We start from the raw sequence: 20,205 nt of genomic DNA on the forward strand, positions 1-20,205 counted from the left end.
ACAACGATTATTATTTTTAATCGTAGGATTGTCACTTTCGTGCTAATGGTATAGTTTCAAATCGCAACAAGAGTAATAATTGGAATACATAGTTGTATAATAATTAAGTGATAATTTATTAAAAGAAAAATTCAGTTATATAATTTTATTTAAAAAAATAAATTTCGATTTAAAATTTTTCCGCTATAAAAAAAATGTCGTAAAAAATTTGAAATCTAGGGTATTTTTTGTTTTCAATTGTTTGACAATTGAGCACATGCGCGTTAACCTACAATTTTGCTTCAGCCATTTATGTTGATTGCATATTATCAAGTGTAAAACGTTATAATCAGGTAACAGATGTCTTATTGGCTAAAGAAGTGTAAAAATATTTAAAACGGATGTAGCCTTGATCACAGAAAGTAAATTTTTTCATCGGAAAACCATGCATTAACCCGACTATATTGTCACTTTCAAGTGCCAGCTAGACCTAGCCTGGGGCTGTAGTGTCGAGTTCATGCTTTCCGAATACAGTTATTAAGTTGATGGTTAAACGAAGAGTGTGAACGTCTAGTTCGTTGCTATATTCTCAGCGACATTGATTTGCCGTGATCTGGTATTTTGCTATAAATAGTCACCTCCATTTTATTCTAAAATATGGCTTTGTATTTAGTTATGAAATCTTCACGCTTCCTGAATTTACCTTGATTACGTTATCTGTTTATCATGCGACTTTCCAACCCGTGTTTTTTTTGCAGTATGACCGATTCCTCAATGAATTTTGGTCCAGCGTGGATTCGTAACCTTCGCCCTGAAGGCACCACCACCAGTTCGGCTGGTGGAGGAACCGCTAGTGGTTCGCGGTATCAGTTAGCAGAGTATAGGTAAGCCCCAAACCTCACCCATATGGTTCACCGAACGGGACTTTTGCACCAGGTATGGCAGAGAAGAAATGTTGGCATTGTTTGACAAACTCGTGAAACCCCCGTCGTCTCTCCTCACTTTCAAAACACTATATTCCGAACAAACCCTAGTGCCTCTGGCTCTTCTCCCCAACACGGAGGAGGAGCAGAGGGGCTGGCAGACGCGCCCCACATCCATAGGTGGGGCGCCTCGAGGCCGAGGAGGGTCGCTGGAACGAGGGGGTCGGATTAGTCGCGGCAGAGGGGGCTACCAAGCGTACGGCCGCGCCGCCTCCGCGTACGACAGCGGCTGGGGTAACGGCGAGCAGCCCGACTGGAGCCCCCGCAAGGAGTTCTCGTCAAGGTCGAGCGTCACCGATAATTGGCGGCGCGTCCGAAATAGCAGCGAAGAGGATGAGGGGTGGCGAAACATCAGTTCGAGTAGGTCGTTGCACGAGAAGTGGGGTCGCTCGGCGAGCTGGAGAGGAGACGGGGATTCGGAGGAGAGGAACGGGCCACCAGAGAGAGGAAGTCGGCCCTCGTGGCACGAGAACAGTCGCGGGGGACCTCTGAGGAGGTCCTGGGACAATGAAGACCATTTGCCGGAGTGGGCCACGGAGAATCCCACTGAAGGTGGGGGGACGTTCGATGAAAGGGGGGCGTTTCACGGGTCCGACGACGAACAGGTAGATCGAAATTTATGATTTTGGTTTGGGTGATTTCTGGGTTTCTTTACAGGATGGTAAAAAAGATAGTAAGAGGGATATATTGCAGAAGAGTACGTCTCAGCAACATATTCCCAATAAGATGGGTCATTTAGGTCTGTCTTCTTCCAAATCTACTACCTCCCTGATAAAGTCTGACGACAGTGAAAAGTATTTAGAGGTGAGTTAGATTTTTTCGTGTATCTTAATGTCGATAATTAACAATGCAATATTATTTAAAAGAGTTGATGTTGGTTCTTGAAAAAATGCTTAAGATTTTCTTGATTTTCACTATTTGCAGCAATAAACTGCTAGTAGAAATGACTGTTTGTATTTACAGGTGTCCCAGTAAAACTTTGGGGCTTTATATCTTGAGAAATGATAGAGATATTCAAATTCTGTAAACGCTATTGCTTTTAGCTTGAAAGGGAAAGCTTAATTTAGTACATTACAAATATGACGCATAAATGGCGTCGACGTTGTGACTCAAACCTGTATTTTTAGATTTCTAATACAGGCAGAATTGGCAAATTTTTATTCTTTTTATAATTGATATTTTTAAATTAATACACACATCAGCTGCCAATGGCGCGATTGGCCGTTGTCGTTTACGTCATAGACTTTTAAATAAATTTAATTTCTTTAGGAGGGCTTTGGGGATTAAACTGACCTAAAAAGGTTATTATCTATTATTTGTTAAGTCTGTTAACATAAACTTATTTTTTAAATGACCTACTTTTTAACACATACTGTGACTGTCATACTTTAGTATATTTATTTGTAAAAGTTATTTCATTTGATTCTTTTCTAGTGAGATTTTCAAATTTTCGTTATTTCAGTTTTTTGATTCTTCAATACTTCAATTTTTCGGTTTTTCCATCTTTCAATTTTTGGCGTTCCCAAATTTCCGATTTCTCAATTTCTCGATATATAGATTTTCCCACTCCTTGATTTCGCAACTTTTCAATGTTTCGATTTTTCGAGATCCCGATTTTTATATTACATATTTCATTCAGTTCTTCATTTTTTGTGGTTTTAGATTTTTTGGTTTTCCCACTTTTCGCTTCTTAAAATTTTCTATTCAGCTTTTCGATTTTTCAGTGGTTCAATGCTTTTAATTCACACTTTCGCAAGATTTCGATATTCCGATTTTTCAGTTGTCCAATTTACGTATTTTTCAATTTTTCTGGAACTTTTCGTAAATCAGTTGGATAAAATCGATTAAAAATAAAATAGGACTGTTTAATCTGTTTTTATGAGATTTATTCCAATTTATTTTCAAGTTTTTTCTATAACATATGTATACCACGTGTTTCTTTTATTTGATACAACCCCCGAAATTTTTTTATTTAAAAAAATAAACATCGCACTGTGAGAGCAATACTCACGTAAGTCAAAATTTGCCGAATTCTTAAATTTATCATTAATGCATAAAAAAGTTAATGTAATTTTAATATATGTAAGTATAAACGGTTTTTAATAGTTGCGTAATGCTCAAATTCATCAAAATGTTTGTATTGCATTTCCGAACATTACCTGTGCACTTAATGCAAGACTGCCGTATCTCAAAACTAAGTGAAATGCACATAAGCTATGAAGCCATGAGATTTCAGTCGATGTTGATAATCTGATACTCCTACTAATTTAGGTACAAATTGGACACAACAAATGCACAATGTCTTCTGATATAGTTAAGAATTGACCAAAAACATGGAAATCAATTTTTCTTTGAATAGGAAAGGTAGGAAAGTTTATTAGAGCCAATTAAAAAATTTAAAATTTGTCAAAAATTGCGATGGAGTTTTGTAACTTCGTATAGAAAGGAAGTATATCAGCAAATAATAGTCAATAAATGCCCGAACATTACGACAAAGGCGGCATCAGACTTAAATGAAAATGATTAAACAATATTTATGAAAGTCCTTTAGCAATACGTAAAAAAATACGATGGACTGAATCAATTATGTATAAAAAAACGAATTAAATAAAATTATAACACATTTTATAACAATTCAGCCATAGTACACTGACCGGCAAAAAAAAACCGGCCACCCTGAAAAATTTCGCAGAACGAAGCTTTAAAAATTATTAATTTAACTAGTGATCGTTATTTTATTAAAGAACCATTCACTATTGACATATAAGGTATAAATTAGCAAACAAAAGAAGCCAATTAAACGCAGAATTAAATTTAATTTAACAAAATAACAGAAACAGAGAGACACTTTGAAAGACGTCTGTAAGAGTTAACGGAATTATTTTCGCGTGAAAACGTTTATTAATTGCCAAACTTATAATCAAATGATGAAAAACACTATTTACAACAACAGCCTCCTTTATTGTTTTTTTTTAAGAAAATATCGTACTTGGTCTGTTTCTGTTATTTTGTTAAATTAAATTTAATTCTGCGTTTAATTATCTTTTTTTTTGTGCTAATTTGTACATCATGTGTCAATAGTGAATGATTCTTTAATAAAATAACGATCACTAGTTAAATTAAGTTTTAAAGTGGTTTTGTGAAATTTTTCAGGGTGGCCGGTTTTTTTTGCCGGTCAATGTAGATGTTGAATGAATTAATACTGTGATCGTTTTGTGTTTTGTTATATTTTTTTCATTACAATGTGTTGCTAGTTTGCTCTTGTCTTAAATTTATTAACACGCAAGCCAAAATATTTGATATGGTGTAGCAGTGCAATAGTCACGTAAGTCAAAATTTCTTGTTTTCTATAACGAGTAGAAGGGTCTACTCTAAAGGAATAAAAACACGATTAATAATAGATTGACAATACGACTATAATGTATTTCGAAGCCTTTGGTATTTAAGATACAAATAATATATAAACACTTGGGAATTTTAAAGCATCATTACTCAAAACACGCTGGTTTTGAGTTACGTGAGTATTGCTCTCACAGTGCGATATAGTTCTTTGACCAAATTTGTATCATTTTAAAAGATCATCTATGTGAATAAATGACATGAGTATCAATTTTTCAAGCTACTAGATTGTCATCAATTAATATGAATTTTTCGTGTATTTTATTTAATAACTTTTTAAGTATTGATTTTAGAAATATTGGTTGCCTGTGATTTTTAGAAAAAATCAGTCTTTCCATTTATGAAAAAATATACCTAGGGTTCCATAAAAAATAAAGATGATGTCATTTCCGGTTCTACCGGAAGTAATAATGTAAATGTGAGGTTGCCATCACATAGATCTTTTAAAATGATACATTTGCTCAAAGAATTACAGGTTTATCTTTAAGAATAAAAAAGTTACAGGGGTTGTGTCAAATAAAAGAAACACCCTGTATATATTTTCAAGCTACCGATTTCTTCAATATTTTCTTGGCATGCAGTTGGTGAATTTTTTGTTGCTTATGCGTGCATATTTTTTATATAATCGTAGAAGTCCTTGTTTTAGATAAGATTATAATTATTAATAACTTCAAGATAACTGACGTAGATTTTAAATTAAAATAAAAAAAATCGTCCAAGGTTATTTCGACAGAACTTTCCTGGCCTCTGAAGTACATCCAGCTTTTCCGACAAATTGTAAAATTTGATTTTGCGAATTTTATTTTTTTATGAGAACTATAAGTTAATATAAAAATATGCATGTAATGTTAAAGTAAATATAAGGAAGCATAGAACTTCCTTCGTCCCGGAAGTACAGTGCAACAAATCCTGCTTTTTTGAAAAATTATTCGTAACTTGATTGTTTATATTTATAATTTTGTCTCATATTTGGTGGATTCTGCTTTAATTTTTTAGCTTAAGTTTTTCCCCTTTTTTTCAGCACCCACCAAATTTTATTACTTTTGTACATATTATTTATTTATGTGTGGGACCGATTTCGAGTTATTGACTCCCTTCATCAGTCACTTCGTCAAACAGAATTGCTATTCTAACTTAATTAACTTATTAAAACATCACTAAATTGTGAAAAAAAAGTCTTTATAATACAATGTTTAAATCAACTCATTGCCGTTCGTATATATTTATACTTGGAAGGAATTTGACTTATTATCACGTTGAGGTAATAAGCATGCATTTCTGTTAAAAGAAAATGATACTGATTGATTTTATCTCTTCAAAATAGTAATTTAGCTGCAGTGGAGCAAAACGCTGTGAATATTATTTTGGGAGAGGATCTGTTATCAGAATTACTATTTTTATATTATTAAATATAGAAGGGCGTGACATTCTATATTCTGTATAATAAGTGTGGGAGTATATTATTTTATGAAATTTAAATTATGTTTATGTCAAAAAGTCTGAACACGTTGTTGGCTAAAGTTTGTTTGACCACAAATTTTAAATATTCTGCCCCTGTTCACTCAATTATTTATTAAGATATTTTATTTCTGTAAAGCGCAATGGATTTTTTAATACAATTTCTACTAATGTACCTTTTTGAAAATTTAAAATTGATCCATAAATAGCGAAAACCAGATAATCTCATACTCATCACAATTTTAACGCGTTGTAGTTTTTTTTAACAACAAAATTTAAAAAACGGAAAAGTAGTTTGGGTAGGGTTTTTTACGCTCATTTCAACGGTGTGAAGTTTATTACAATCGGACGTATACTTTTACCAAAAACTTGGACCGAAATTTATATGTATTTCTCTATGCTGGAATATGCTTGAGCTCACCCTTAAAATGATGAAGAGCTTATGTATATAATGGTTACCTGTTTTCTTAACAAATTCTGTGCTAAACTCGTTTTAGATTTTAACTCCCTACTAGGTTAATCTTCTCTTTGTGGGGACGAACCAGGTATAATAATCCCAGGATGTCAGGTAAACGATTCGTAGAGAAAACCAAAATAATATTTTTGAGAAACCAAAATAATATTTTTGAGTATTTGTAAAGTGACTGAATTACTCAAAAAGTAATTCGTTGCAATTGCTTATTACTTGAAAAGGAATTGAATTACTTCCAACCACTGCTTTTTCATGCAACATCTAGAAAACATGAAAAATGTAATATTTTCCCCTTAACAAACCTAAAAACTCCATTACAGATGTCCTTTTTATTTTCCGAGCCAAAGCTAGAAGAAGCATAGCAATAATCATTTTAATGAATGTCTCATTCTACGGTTATTCGATATTTAACTAACGGATCTACTACTTTGGTATTTTGGCATTTTAAGTGAATGTTAAATTTATCTTAAAGATTCTAAAGTGTTGGCCCAAAATTTATTTGTTTAAACAATGGATGACATCATCTTTGGATATATTTAAACAAATCTGACACGTATTGAGCAGCGTGATATGCTCCTTTATCTGTGGTTGAACAATCCATCCCTATTTTTAACTTTGCGTAAACAGGTTGTCCTAAAAGATATAAATAAATTTCGATAGTTATGTCGGAAACTACATAAAAGACTCCTTATTTAGAATGGCTTACACAGGATATCTAAAAAAATGTATGAACCGACCTCGCTTAAAAGCAAAACACAATACAAAGAAATTGACTGCAAATTGGTTTTTACGTAATAATTTCACGGTGTTTCATGTTTTGATGTTTCGTTATCTATTTTAGAAATGTATGACAACATTCGTGCATGACACATGTGAAATAATAAATAAATGTATGAACTTTATGACAGACATGTGGGTCTCATTTGATATTTGAAGTTGTTGATCTACGTCGAAAAAACAACAAAAAATCGTAATAATATATCGTGTTCTGTCTGGGTCAGGGAAAATATGTGCTCATCGAAATGGTAAACAAATCAGTTGTAAAGAGATTAATAAAATGCAGCAATTTTAGCAGTGCGATTATAGCGAATTAAAGTAGATTATTAATTTTGTGTTTTTTACTTCCCAAACGTAAGCGAATCGAGTCCGTCGGCCGACTCTCTACTTTTACGTGTGTATGTCTGTCTGTCTGTCCGTCTGTCCGTCTGTCTGTCGTCCCAGATTTTTATTAGACAGATAATTTCCTAAAGTACGGGCCGATTGTTGTCAAATTTTGTATTTATATTATGTGTTAGAGCCTCTGGCGGGGACCTGTTTCACCCCTCCCCACCCGTAAGGGTGGGAGCCAGAGCCACCCCCACCTTGGAACACAGGGTAGCATTCATTCTTAATTCTTAACTCATACATACACATTCAATTCTCAATTCTCAATTCGGAACTAACATTCAACTATCTCGACCGCACGGTCACATAATATTCTATCCTTATCATTCTTATTTATCATAACACTTGTCACTAGCAATATACATTTATCTTACTGTTCGCTGGTCTTATTCATTTATACAAACTTCGACATGGTCCTTCGAGCCGGATTAGCGACAGAATAACAGTGGTAGTGATAAGTGTAATTCTCAACATATCATTCATCGGCTGGAATTCAGCAAAGTAGTTATCAAAACATCACCCAGAAATCACCCGCGCAGTGTTCAACTATCGGTGACGACCGCGAGTGCTGTGCAAAATCCTCAAGTATCATTCAGCGTCAGCCAAGATAATTCTATCCAGGAATCCAGGATTCCAGGTAAGCTTTAATTCTGTTTGGTTGGTGTAATACATTTATTCTCGTACTCAAGATGGTAGTAATCCAAGACAATACTTTTGTTAAATTTTCAATTCTTCTCAGCGAAATAGATTCACATTCTAATTTTATATCAAATGTTGCAAATCATCAAAAAAGAAGCCACTTAAAGCGTCGATATGAAGACGTACAGCGAATTTATTCAGAATTACAAATGCTTGTAGTTCAGCAAAAATCCGAAACAATGGTAGTCCCGAATGACACGAGTGACACGGAAACGATCAAACCTATAATTTATAATATCAGAGACGTGCTAAATTATATTCAAAAAATATCCCAATTATATAATGTTCTCATTGAAAAAACTAATCCATTGTGTACTTTCTCGAATTCATGTAAGATAAATACTAACGTACCAACCACGGATCTGGAAAAAACTTGTCAAAATTTAAAGCCTTTAAAGGTACACAAATTAAGAAATGGAGAACCCATCAAAATTCACAAAACCCATTTCAATGCTCTACGTGAATTGAGGTTCACTATTGGTAAAAAATCCCCTCCGAATTCCATTGATTCACAAACTTCTATTATAATATCGAATTGTTCCACATTTCCAAATTCAACACCCAATGAAGATAAAAATCATCCTGTTAATGATTGTTACAAGTCCGAGGGCATATCTCTAATTAATTCAGATAAAACGTCTAATGCAGAGTCATCTACCGCACTAGACAAAGTAAAAAGTCCTCCAGTTAATTCGAAAAACTGTGACTCATTGTTAGTCTGTAACCAATTTAAAATTAGGTCGCAATATTTATGTGAATCCGTAGACTCAAATATTAAAGACAACACGTCAAACGTAGCAATACTCGACAAGAAAAAACATTCCGAAAATGCTAAACCCAAAATAAAAAGTCATTCCAGTAAAAACCCACCGGTGCGTCAAAATACCGCGCTGGGGTTGATTCTTAGCGGCAGTTTTGCATATTTAAAAAATAATACTTCCCATCATCACAAAATTAGTTCAGCCCAAATTATTTCTCGGTTCTGGGAAGCTGAAACCGTCAAAACCGGAAGCAGGTCATTAAGCAAAGGGTTTAAAAGCGATCTTTGTGCAACCCCTTTTCAGTATACTACCACAGGCCATTCACCCGATGGCTATTTCATGGTCAAACACCCCTTTTCGGAAAATCAGCCGCGGTTAGAGAATTTTGCACAAATGCACCCAAAGTGGCTATTATCAGTCGAGAGGAAGTTGGGGCGTTCCACAGTCCCTTATTTCGAAAATCTACCTAAATTAGGAAATTCCCGAGAACTGGCTCTCCAACTGTTATTGTTAGCAGAGGAACGTGATCATAAACGTAACGAGGGTTTTATTGTCTCTCAAAGGAAGTACCTAGACCTTGTGCGGCTGAAGGTACTTAACGAAAATTCCACAAATAATTCCGTTTACCTGTCACACAATTGTGTTTTAAATCTTCACATTTCTGCCACTAAACTTTGCGAGGTTGTTGACCGTTCAAATCTTAGTTCAAAGAGTTTAAATATGAATAGCCGGAAGTATAACGAAATTACTGATAAAAACCATCTTGAGGGCGAGGGCGTGTATGCGCTCATTGTCAGAGTTAAAGCCGTCCTGAATTCGCGCCTTTCGAAGCCGCTGTCCAGCGACCGCAATAATTTGGTCGCATTTATACCTGACCAATGCCTCTTTCGGCCAGCCATCAACTGGTCCCTCAGGAAAAGACCACGCCGTCGTTCCCATCAACAGGCCATCCCTTGGCACCTCATCCACGCCTACCATCAACACTTCTGGAAGTCGTGGTACCTCGAATATTTGACCACACTGAAAGGCAGGTTAGGGTCGCAAAGGCCATCTTCCAACGTTCCAGGAATGGCAAGATGGGTCCTCGTGAAGGAGGAGAATTTTCCGCGTCTACAGTGGCGGTTAGGACGCGGCCCTCCAACATCATTTTGGAAAGGAAGTGGTGGTGTGTGTAGTGTCGGTGAAGTGACAAAGATAATTTCGCAATCGCATGCATTATAATTATATTTAACCATATTGCATACATCTTGTCAATTTGTTATATACATCTCATTGTTGATTTATTTTACTATGTTCTATGTATTCATATTTGTACCATTGTTATATTCATTCGCCATATTATTTACTCGTCGTATTATTCATTGATTTGGTACATTATAATTGTTGTAAATTTATTTTTAGGTATATTGTAAATAATGTGTATTCGCTGATATTGTACCAATGTAATTTGTCTTAGATATCTTTTTTTTTAAGTTTAATGCATTTCTTCAGGTTCATTGCTTTCTGTAACAATGTCCACCCAATTCATGTAATTTCATCTGTATTTATCATTACTAAATAATGTTTTCATTCTAATATTCCATATATTTTATTTTTGGTCTTAAAACAATGTAATTGTTTCAAGGCGGGGGGTATGTTAGAGCCTCTGGCGGGGACCTGTTTCACCCCTCCCCACCCGTAAGGGTGGGAGCCAGAGCCACCCCCACCTTGGAACACAGGGTAGCATTCATTCTTAATTCTTAACTCATACATACACATTCAATTCTCAATTCTCAATTCGGAACTAACATTCAACTATCTCGACCGCACGGTCACATAATATTCTATCCTTATCATTCTTATTTATCATAACACTTGTCACTAGCAATATACATTTATCTTACTGTTCGCTGGTCTTATTCATTTATACAAACTTCGACATTATGAGTATGACATAGATGGGAAAACGCCAACCAAATTTTGTCACTTCAAAAATGTACATAGTAAGTGGGTACACATGTAGTTTATGACTCCGTGTTGAGTTTTTACCCGAGACGTCTAGATTTTTGTGAGAAAAATATTTTGCAATTTAGTTTTGAATCTGCAAAACCGAATGCTTTGAAATCTTGCGGATGTTATGGTAAGCATGATAAATTTTTAATCAAAATATATTTGCTTATCACCTTTAAAAAATTGTTGACGTCAGCTCAAAATTTTGCCGAATAAATTTTACCTAAGATGTGCAAAATACGATGATTTTTTACTTGTGATTTGTCGCATTAATATTTTTTAGATTTGCTTATACAAGTGGCTAAAAATAAATAATGAATGAGTCAATTTATTTTATTGATTAAATCAGGGACTCCATTTTTCCAGAAAATTTTGGGAATACAATACTGTTATTTTTAAATTTCCATTTTACACCAAATAAAATTAAGTCATAAAATGGAGAAAGGAGGAGGGCGGGGCTAAATTTAGTTTTTTCTAGTTTTATGAGCAAGAAGTACGCCTACCCCCCCCCCCTTCTTCGTTCCAGTGACTACTCTTAAAGTTGTTCAGTCCTATCTTACCACCTTTTTTTTTCTTAGAGGATATGTCATTTACCAAAATCAATCTTATCTTAACAAGTACTGGTAGGGATTGGATTTCTTTCTCAATTTTCTCGTGAATTCTTAAACCATGATTGTATTTTTGTAGCTAAGAGAATTTTAATAAAACAGCCTTTTTAGAAGCTCTGAAAAATTAATAGATGTATTTTTCATATGGAAAACAGGAATCCTAGAAAGTAGATACAATAAAATTCCATTGTGCGATTTTTTGTTTTTTCAAATCGAATTTTTTCCTCTTCGAAGTTTAAATGAACTAAAAAAAGTGACGTTCCTTTTTTTTTAGACAAAAACTTGGCTTCAAATTTTACAACTACATTATTGGATTTTTTACAAAAATCGTCTTTTAATTGTAAGAAAAAAAAAAAAAAAGAAAACTCAACTGACGCTCGTGTTGTCGTTTTTGACGCGAAATATTACTGTCAAATTTGAAACGACGACTTTTATGCAGAATAGTATGATTTTTTTTTACAATTATAACGTAAGTAAATTTTAAAAGTAAGTATCTTAACTTTTCTAAGCAGTGATATTTTTTGCACAAATTTCATTAGCAAGAAAGAACTTCTACGCTATGTTACATAAAATGTGTCACTTCCGATGTTTGTGTCAACTATTTATATCTGCTATTTATGACTTGTAAAATTGTAAAACGAAATTAATTCTAAGCGTGTCTAAATGGCCAATATTCTAATAATTTTTTAACTCTTAGCGTGTATTGTTTAATAAAAAAACACCGTGTACAGGATCCCAGTGACCAAGATACGAAACAAGATGATGCCAAACCCAAGGAAAGCAGCTCTCCAGAGAAAGACAAAACCAAACCTCCTTCACTTCAGAAATCGGATAGAAGAATAGACGATAAAGACGACAGATCTTCCGAGGAATTAAGACCTCAACTCTTAGAAAAACCGAGTAGCAACGGCCCCCCTCTAGAACCAATGACGCCAAACATGTAAGTGAAAAAAAACCTCTTTACGCGGTAAATACAAATTGTCTTACAGAGACAAATCTGACGAAGACTTCGATCGTCTGCAGGAAGATCTTGTGTTGAAGTTGGTCGTGGACGAAGAAACTCCCAAAAGTTCGCAAACGCCAAACTTTGACGTGGGGGGCGTACAACCACCACCTAATCTAGTGCCACCGTCCCAGGACAAGTGGTATTACCAAGACCCGCAGGGCACCAGACAAGGGCCCTTCGCAAACGTCGAAATGGCCGAGTGGTACAAAGCGGGTTATTTTAGTAATCAGTTAAACGTGATGCGAGAATGCGACGAAAGGTATTTTCTGTTAGGCGAATTAATTAATTTGTGTGGCGGCGAAAATCCGTTTTTATCGAACATAAGGTTCCCGGTGTTAAAGAACGAGCCTGCTAAGTTGCCTGATGATGTGTTGCCATATCAATTTTTGTCACAGTTAGCTTTTAAACAGCAAGTTTCCTTGCGAAATCTAGCCGAACCTTGGAGTGCTCTCACGTTGCAGCAGCAGGAAATGGCCGCACAAAGGTTATTGTTGCAACAACAGGTAGGAGGAGAGGGTTTTTGTGAATGGGGTTTTATTTTTGTTTATTTTTGCAGCAACAACAAATACCTCCAGATCTTCAGTTTATGCAACAGACCACTCCTTCAAATCCGTTAATGTACATGATTAATCAGATGCAACAAGTATGTATTTTTTTTCCTAGAATCACGAAATATCCAACGCGGTTCAATTGACGTTAATTTTAAATTATTTGTTGTGGCACGCATGCATAATTTCATTTTAATTAAATACTCGAGTAATGAGTTTTAGTTCTAGGTTTCGTTAGTGGAATAAACACATTTGTTAACACGTTCTCGCACACCTTATTTTTATTTATTCATAATAAGGTCACCAAAATAACCGTAAAAACGGCTAACTTGGTTTTCAAACTCGATTCAATTCAAACACGTAATCACCGAAAAATTTCAACATACTCTAAAAATTTTTGAAAATGTATATTTAAAAAAAAATTTGGTCGAAAGTTATTTCGACAGAACTTCCCTCGCCCCTGAAGTGCAGGCCAATCAGTCCTGCTTTGGAAAATTTTAAACAAATTTTACGATTTTTGTTTTCTAGTAACTTCTATAAAGTAAAAACCAGTGCTGTAAAAATAACACTTTGGCAGCTTTTTTGACTTTTGAATTTTTTAATTCTTCAATTTTTGAGTTTTTCAGATTTTAGATTTTATAATTTTTTGTTTTTTCAATTTTTCGATTTGCAATTTTCCAATTTTTCATTAGTTTTTAGATTTTCCAATTTTTCATTTTTTCAATTTTAGATTTTTCAGTTCCTCGATTTTTCAATTTTTCGATTCATCAGTTTTTGATTTGCAATTTTTTTACATTTTCAATTTTAGGATTTTATTTTTCCGTTTTTCAATTACTGGATTTTAAAACTTTTTCATTTATTCGATTTTTCAATTTTTCTGTCTTTCAGTGTTATAGTTTTCCGACTTTATAATATTGACGATTCTATAATTTTTCGATTTTATGATTTTTGGATTTTCCAATTTACGATTCGTTCTTCTTTACAGTTTTTCGATTCACTATTTTTTTTACTTAAATTTCTCGATTTTTAGTTTTTCAATGTTTCAGTTTTTTGTTTCTTCAGTTCTTCGATTTTCCACTTTTTCGTTTCGATTTTTTTTTTTCTTTATTAAAATATATTTATATTAAAAAATATTTTAAATATTTTATCAATTATTCGATTTTTCAATGTTCCGATTTTATAATTTTTGTTTTGTCAATTTCAATTTTTAAAATTTTTCGTTTCTTCAGTTTTTCGATTTGCAGTTTTTCAGTTTTTCATTTTTTTTTTGTTTCTTAAGTTTTACGATATGCTAATCTTCGAGTTTTAATTTGAAAATTTTAAATTTTTCAGCTTTTCAATTTTTGGATCTTTCAATTTTTAGATTTTGTGATTTTGTGATTGCAATACCACGAGTTTTCAATTTTTAATTTGTAGATTTTCCTGTTTTTCATTTCTTCAATTTTTCAATTTGCAATTTTTCGTTTCGGTTTTTTATTTTCTATCTTTTTTTAATTTTTCGGTTTGAAATTTTTTTTTTCCAACTTTTAAATTTTTTAATTTGCAATTTTTTTAGTTTTCATTGTAAATGATTATAATTGTTAAAATTTTTACATTTTCAATTTTAGGATTTTTAAATTTTTCCATTTTTCACTTATTGGATTTTAAAATTTTTCATTTATTCGATTGTTCAAATTTTCCATCTTTCAGTGTTATAGTTTTCCCACTTTATAATTTTGACGATTGTATAATTTTTCGGTTTTTGCAATTTTTGGATTTTCCAATTTTCGATTCGTTCTTTCCAGTTTTTCGATTCACAATTTTTTTTTTAATTGTTAAATTTCCCGATTTTTAGTTTTTTCAATGTTTCAGTTTTTTGTTTCTTCAGTTCTTCGATTTGCAGTTTTTCGATTTTCCACTTTTTCGATTTTGCAATGTTTCGTTTCGGTTTTTTGTTTTCTTTATTTTTTCTATGTTCCGTTTTTATAATTTTTTGTTTTTTTGGTTTCAATTTTTAAAATTTTTAGTTTTTTTCAATTTTTCGATGTGCAACTTTTCAGTTTTTCATTTTTTTTTTGTTTTCATTTAAATTTTTTTGATTTTTTGACTTTCCAAAATTTGGATGTTTCAATTTTTAGATTTTGTAATTTTGCGATTTGCAATTCCACGAGTTTCCAATTTTTAATTTCTTTACTTTTTCAATCTGCTATTTTATTTTATTTTTTTTTCAATTTTTCGATTTGAATTTTTTTTGCAACTTTTAAATTTTTTAATCTTTTGGTTTTTCAGTTTTAGATTTTTCAGTTCCTCAATTTTTCAATTTTTCGTTTCATCAGTTTTTGATTTGCAATTTTTTTAGTTTTCATTTTAAATGTGTCTAATAATAATTATCATTATAATTATTAAAATTTTTACATTTAGAATTTTTCTATTTTTCATTTATTCGATTTTTCTATTTTTTCATCTTTCAGTGTTATAGTTTTCCAACTTTTACTTTTGAAGATTCTAAAATTTTTCGGTTTCCCAATTTTTCGATCTTCTAATTTTCGATTCGTTCTTTCTAGTTTTTTTTTTATTTTTTAAATATTTCAATTTTAAGTTGTTTCAATGTTTCAGTTTTTTGTTTCTTCAGTTTTACGATTTGCAATTTTTCGTTTTTTCGGTTTTTCATTTTTTCCGAATTTTTAATTTTTTATTTTTAATTTTCCGATGGTTCAGTTTTCGATTATTAAACTTTTCGAATCAAAACAATGGAAAAATTGCAAAATTGTAAAATTGGAAAGTCAAAAACGATAAATTGAGAAAGTATAAAACCAATAATTAATATTCATCATAAACATTAACTTAAATGAACTTTTCCTCGTATCAATTATTATTATTAGCCTACTAATAAGTACTCCTACAATTTAATCAAGAACTTGAAAAATTTAAGAAACAAAAATTGAAAAATCGAAATTTTGTCAAAAAATTAATAACTCGATTTGATAAAATTTCGTTTTTTCGATTTTTAAGTTTCTCAGTTTTTAATCTTTCCGTTTTTCAATTTTTGTTTCTTCAATTTTTTCAGTAGAAAGTTAAAGAAATCAGAAAATCGGATAATTGAGAAATCCAAAAATTGCAAAATTGAAAAATTTAAAAATTGAAAAATCCAGGAATTGAAAAATCAAAGATTGAAAATTTGAAGAATTGAATAAACGAGAAATTATAAAATCAAAAGAAATATTGATACAATTAAAAGAAATGAAAAAGCGAAAATTTGTGATATAAAATCGAGAAAATGAAAATGAAAGAATCGGGAAAATGAAAAATAAAAATCAAGAACTTGAAAAATTGAGGAAACGAAAAATTGAAAAATCGTAAAATTTAAAATTGAGAAACTGCAAAATCGTTAATGAAAAACTGACAAATTTGGAAGTCGAAAAATTGAAAAAGTAAAAACGAAAAATGGCGATATCAAAAAATTGTAAAATCGCAGAGAAAGGAAAAACGAAAAATTGTGATATCAAAAAATTGGTCGATCGAAGAAGAGGTGGCGGAGCCGTAGGGAGGGTATACATTAGAAGCTAATTTATAGTTTGATTTAGTTCGAAATGAGTCAACATTTGTTGAAATTTTGCGGTGTTGTAGAGATAATAATGTTTTGAGTTAGTAATCCAATTTTATTAGTTATGTTCTCAAACGTTTATTTACCTCACCCATCCCCACAATGAAAAATATTTGGTACTTTTTTATTGTTAATTTTTTTAAATCAGGGATGATATTGGTATTGAAAAAAATTATCATCAAAATATATTGTCAAATGGTTCCAGTAAAGAAATAAATGGTTATCTCAGTTTTATAAGGTACACTGTAACACACCAGACAAAAGAAATGAAATTTCAATGGTGATAATTTTTTGATGTCTAAAATACACTTGCTATTGTACACAACTTTTATTGTTTTATTTATTTGTATTTGAAAAATGTGAATAATATCGAAAAAAGTATAATATAAAATGAATATGTAATTTAAAAATGCATGTATTGTGTTGGTTTAAAAAAAAATCTCTGGTGACTCAGAATATTGACTGTGACCATGCACTTTACAAGCAATTAAAATAGCAGCAAGTAATTATCTATGAAAGTAGGTATCGTAGAAAAAATTATTGTAAAAAAGAGATAAGCGCCAATAGTTTTTAATTGTTGTTTGTGATATATACTGAAAATATTTAACATCGACAACAGGGAATAATTTCGATAAATTCAAGAATGCCACGTGATAAACATTCTCGTGTGAGTCACATAATTTTTATACAATTTTTGTATTAAATAAACCAAAGAAAAAAAGCAGAGGAAACTACAAAAGTCACTCTGAAACACTACTTCTGTTTCCACCGTTTGTGTATTTTTAGCGAACATTCTTGGTCTCTGTTTCAGAGTAATAAACTTCCTGGCTCAGTCCTAGTGGACAAACCTAGTAGTAGTGTGCCTAATCAGCTCGATCCTCTCCTAGTTCAAATGGGGAATATGCATTCTTTACAAAATAGAATGCCGAGTTCCGGTCTCCATAATCACTTACCAGGTGGAGTTCCCACAAACCTTTCATCATCACTACCTCCCGATGGCCTGGGTAGTACTTTACCTAGTCTACAAACACCCCCCATCGCCCCTAGCGGAATATCATCACTGCCTGGTATCCACTCCAGTTTGCCAAGTGGTTTACCAGGCTCAGTAAACGTAAACCGACCAACACCTCACGGTTCTATAGACCAGTTACAACAACCAGGTCAGGACAACGATCCAATAACGAACTTTTTGAAACAGTTTCAACAGCAAAGACAACTACCCGTGAGTGGTCACTGGTCCGGCGAACGATTTATAAAACTTAAAACGTTTTAGTTGGATAATCTCTGGCAGAAACAAAATCAGTTCAACGTACCGCCAGCAGTGACTCCTCCGACGCAGTGGCCACAACAGTCGGAGACGCCTCTCTCGATGTGGGATATCCAAACACCTGCAACTTCTCTACCGTCTGAAGTTCCGCCAGCTCCGACAGAAAAAATAATTCAACAAGACAAAGAAAAAGAACGACCGAAAGAAGAAATGACGCAGAAAGAAATAAAGAAACGAAAAGAACAAGAAGAGAAACAGGCGAAGAAGGAAGCGGAAGAAAGGAGAAAGCAAGAACAGAAGAAGCAGGTAAGAGAATGACCAAGTAGGCTAGGTTTATATATTGAGAGTGATTATGAACAGGAAGCCGAAAAGAAAGCCGCCGAAGAAAAGAAAAAGAAAGAAGAAGAGAAGATCCGGAAGGAACTAGAGAAAGCGAAGAAAGAAGCAGAGGAGAAAAGACTGCGCGAGTTGGAAGAGAGAAGAAGACTTAAAGAGCAGCGGAAGGCCGAAGAGGAAGCTAGGAAAAAGTCTGAAGAAGTGAAGAAGCTAGAGGAAGAGAAGAACAGGTGACTTTACTAGATTCTCCCTGGTGTTGATATAGCTGGGCACTTTATAACATAATGTTTTTGGATTTATTAATTTTCAGTATTGAGATGTGGAATGTTGTATTTTAGACGGGAAATGAAGGAGCGGGAAGAAAAGAAGCAAGCGGAAGCTGTGCGATTAGCTCAGACGCAGGCAGCTCGAGGTGCTGCTAAAAGCGCTCCTTGGAGTCAGTCCAACTTCACTCCTGGATTAAATTTAACCGATATTCAAAAAGCCGAAAAAGAGAAGAGGGCACAGGAGACTGCGTTACAGATTCAGAAGCAACAGCTACAGGAACAACAACAACAGCAGCAGCTGGAGAAATCCGGAGGCCTGCAGTTGAATTGGGCTAAGAAGCCTGTGGAACCGCGAAAAGTTAAATCTTTCGCCGAAATTCAAGCGGAAGAGCAGGAGAGAATGGCAAAGGTATAATTCAACCAAGTTCGTAGCCAAGTGCATGCACAATTTTTTCTATCGTTTCGTGATAATTAAATACCGTCTATAAACTGGCAGTAAACCATCTGAAACAATAACAACCCGTTTAGTTGAAATTGACATCGGCTTTAAATTTATAAAATAAATTGTTCGTTATTTATTATCTAATACTAAGCTGTTTTATGACAGTTATCGGCTGAAGCCAAAATGGCTGCGCAGTTAAAAGAAAAAGAAGTTTCTTCTGTTTCTAATGCCGGAAATATTTGGAATGGTCAAAGTTTGACCTGGGCAAACGCTTCCTCAACTTCTCAGTGGACTTCTAATTCCAGTAAGTCTTTCGTTAATCCTGTAAGTTTCGTTACTTATTTGAGTGTCCAGCTGGAGGTTTCTGGGACGAAGTCCCGTCAAAATCCTCTAATAAACCGTCCACAGTATCTAAAAGTAATTCAACTAGTGCCATGACTACTACTAAGCAGCAACAACAAAAGCAATCTAAGAATAAAGCTAAAAAAGAGGAGTCACCAAAATCTGTCAATAATAACAATAATAATCAAAGTAAGGACGAATTTACTGATTGGTGCTACAAGACTTTATCTAATATTTCGGCTGATGTAGATAGTGAGTATGAAACCGTTTTTATTGTTTTCAACTAATTCCGCCGTTTTAAGTTCCTACATTTGTAACTTTTCTACGTGATATCGAATCAGCTTATGATGTAAGAGACTACTGTAAGGAATATTTAGGTGAAAGTCCTGCAACGCAACAATTCGCGTCTAATTTTTTGGAAAAAAGACGCTCCTGCAAGCCTAAGAACAATGCTCACAAAGACGATATGTGTTCGCCAGCACCAGCAATTACGCCGTCGTCGCAACATAGCACTGAATTCCAAGAAGTCAAGGTACCTTTTCCCGTTCAAATTTTTGTTAAGAAATTAATCGTTTTTATCTCTAGGGTAAAAATAAGAAAAACAAAAAGTCAAAGATGTTAAAAGTCGATTCTCGAATCCTGGGGTTTAACGTTACTTCAGCTCCAGACCGAATCAATGTGGGTGATAGAGATTATGGTGATAACTCGTAAAATTTTGTTTCTGTTTCAAAGATCACCAAACTGTTATTGTACCTTTATATAAAATATATTATATACATATGAATTAAGTTTTAAGACAAGTCTAAGTTTCTTTTGCTTATTTATGTGTTGTAATACATTCTCTTCTTGTTTTTAACAAATTTACTGTTAAATATTAGTTTTACATAAACAAGGCCTTTTTAT

The 20,205-nt window shown here is 33.2% G+C and overlaps 1 protein-coding gene across 3 annotated transcripts; it reads left to right on the top strand.

Annotated features, from left to right (window-relative positions):
* Positions 1-247: 247 nt before the first annotated feature.
* LOC135128427 (GRB10-interacting GYF protein 2) lies at positions 248-20,194 on the top strand. 3 transcript variants are annotated; one of them, XM_064055337.1, is made up of 15 exons: positions 248-332; positions 738-863; positions 916-1,567; positions 1,620-1,766; positions 12,244-12,452; positions 12,502-13,021; positions 13,075-13,161; positions 17,461-17,871; positions 17,923-18,222; positions 18,277-18,482; positions 18,591-18,927; positions 19,126-19,264; positions 19,315-19,554; positions 19,605-19,834; positions 19,888-20,194. In XM_064055337.1, exons 2-15 carry the CDS (start codon positions 739-741, stop codon positions 20,011-20,013), a joined length of 3,729 nt encoding a protein of 1,242 aa, XP_063911407.1. In that variant the 5' UTR covers positions 248-332; position 738; the 3' UTR covers positions 20,014-20,194. The 3 variants fall into 3 exon arrangements, with proteins under 3 accessions (XP_063911407.1, XP_063911421.1, XP_063911413.1); XM_064055351.1 differs by having other exon boundaries at positions 19,900-20,194; XM_064055343.1 differs by lacking the exon at positions 248-332 and adding an exon at positions 486-595.
* The last annotated feature ends 11 nt before the right edge of the window (positions 20,195-20,205 follow it).

Source organism: Zophobas morio, unplaced genomic scaffold (assembly GCF_036711695.1).
Source record: "Zophobas morio isolate AGI-343-1 ecotype UQ-CSIRO unplaced genomic scaffold, CSIRO_AGI_Zmor_V1 ptg000002l, whole genome shotgun sequence".
NCBI lineage: Eukaryota > Metazoa > Arthropoda > Insecta > Coleoptera > Tenebrionidae > Zophobas > Zophobas morio.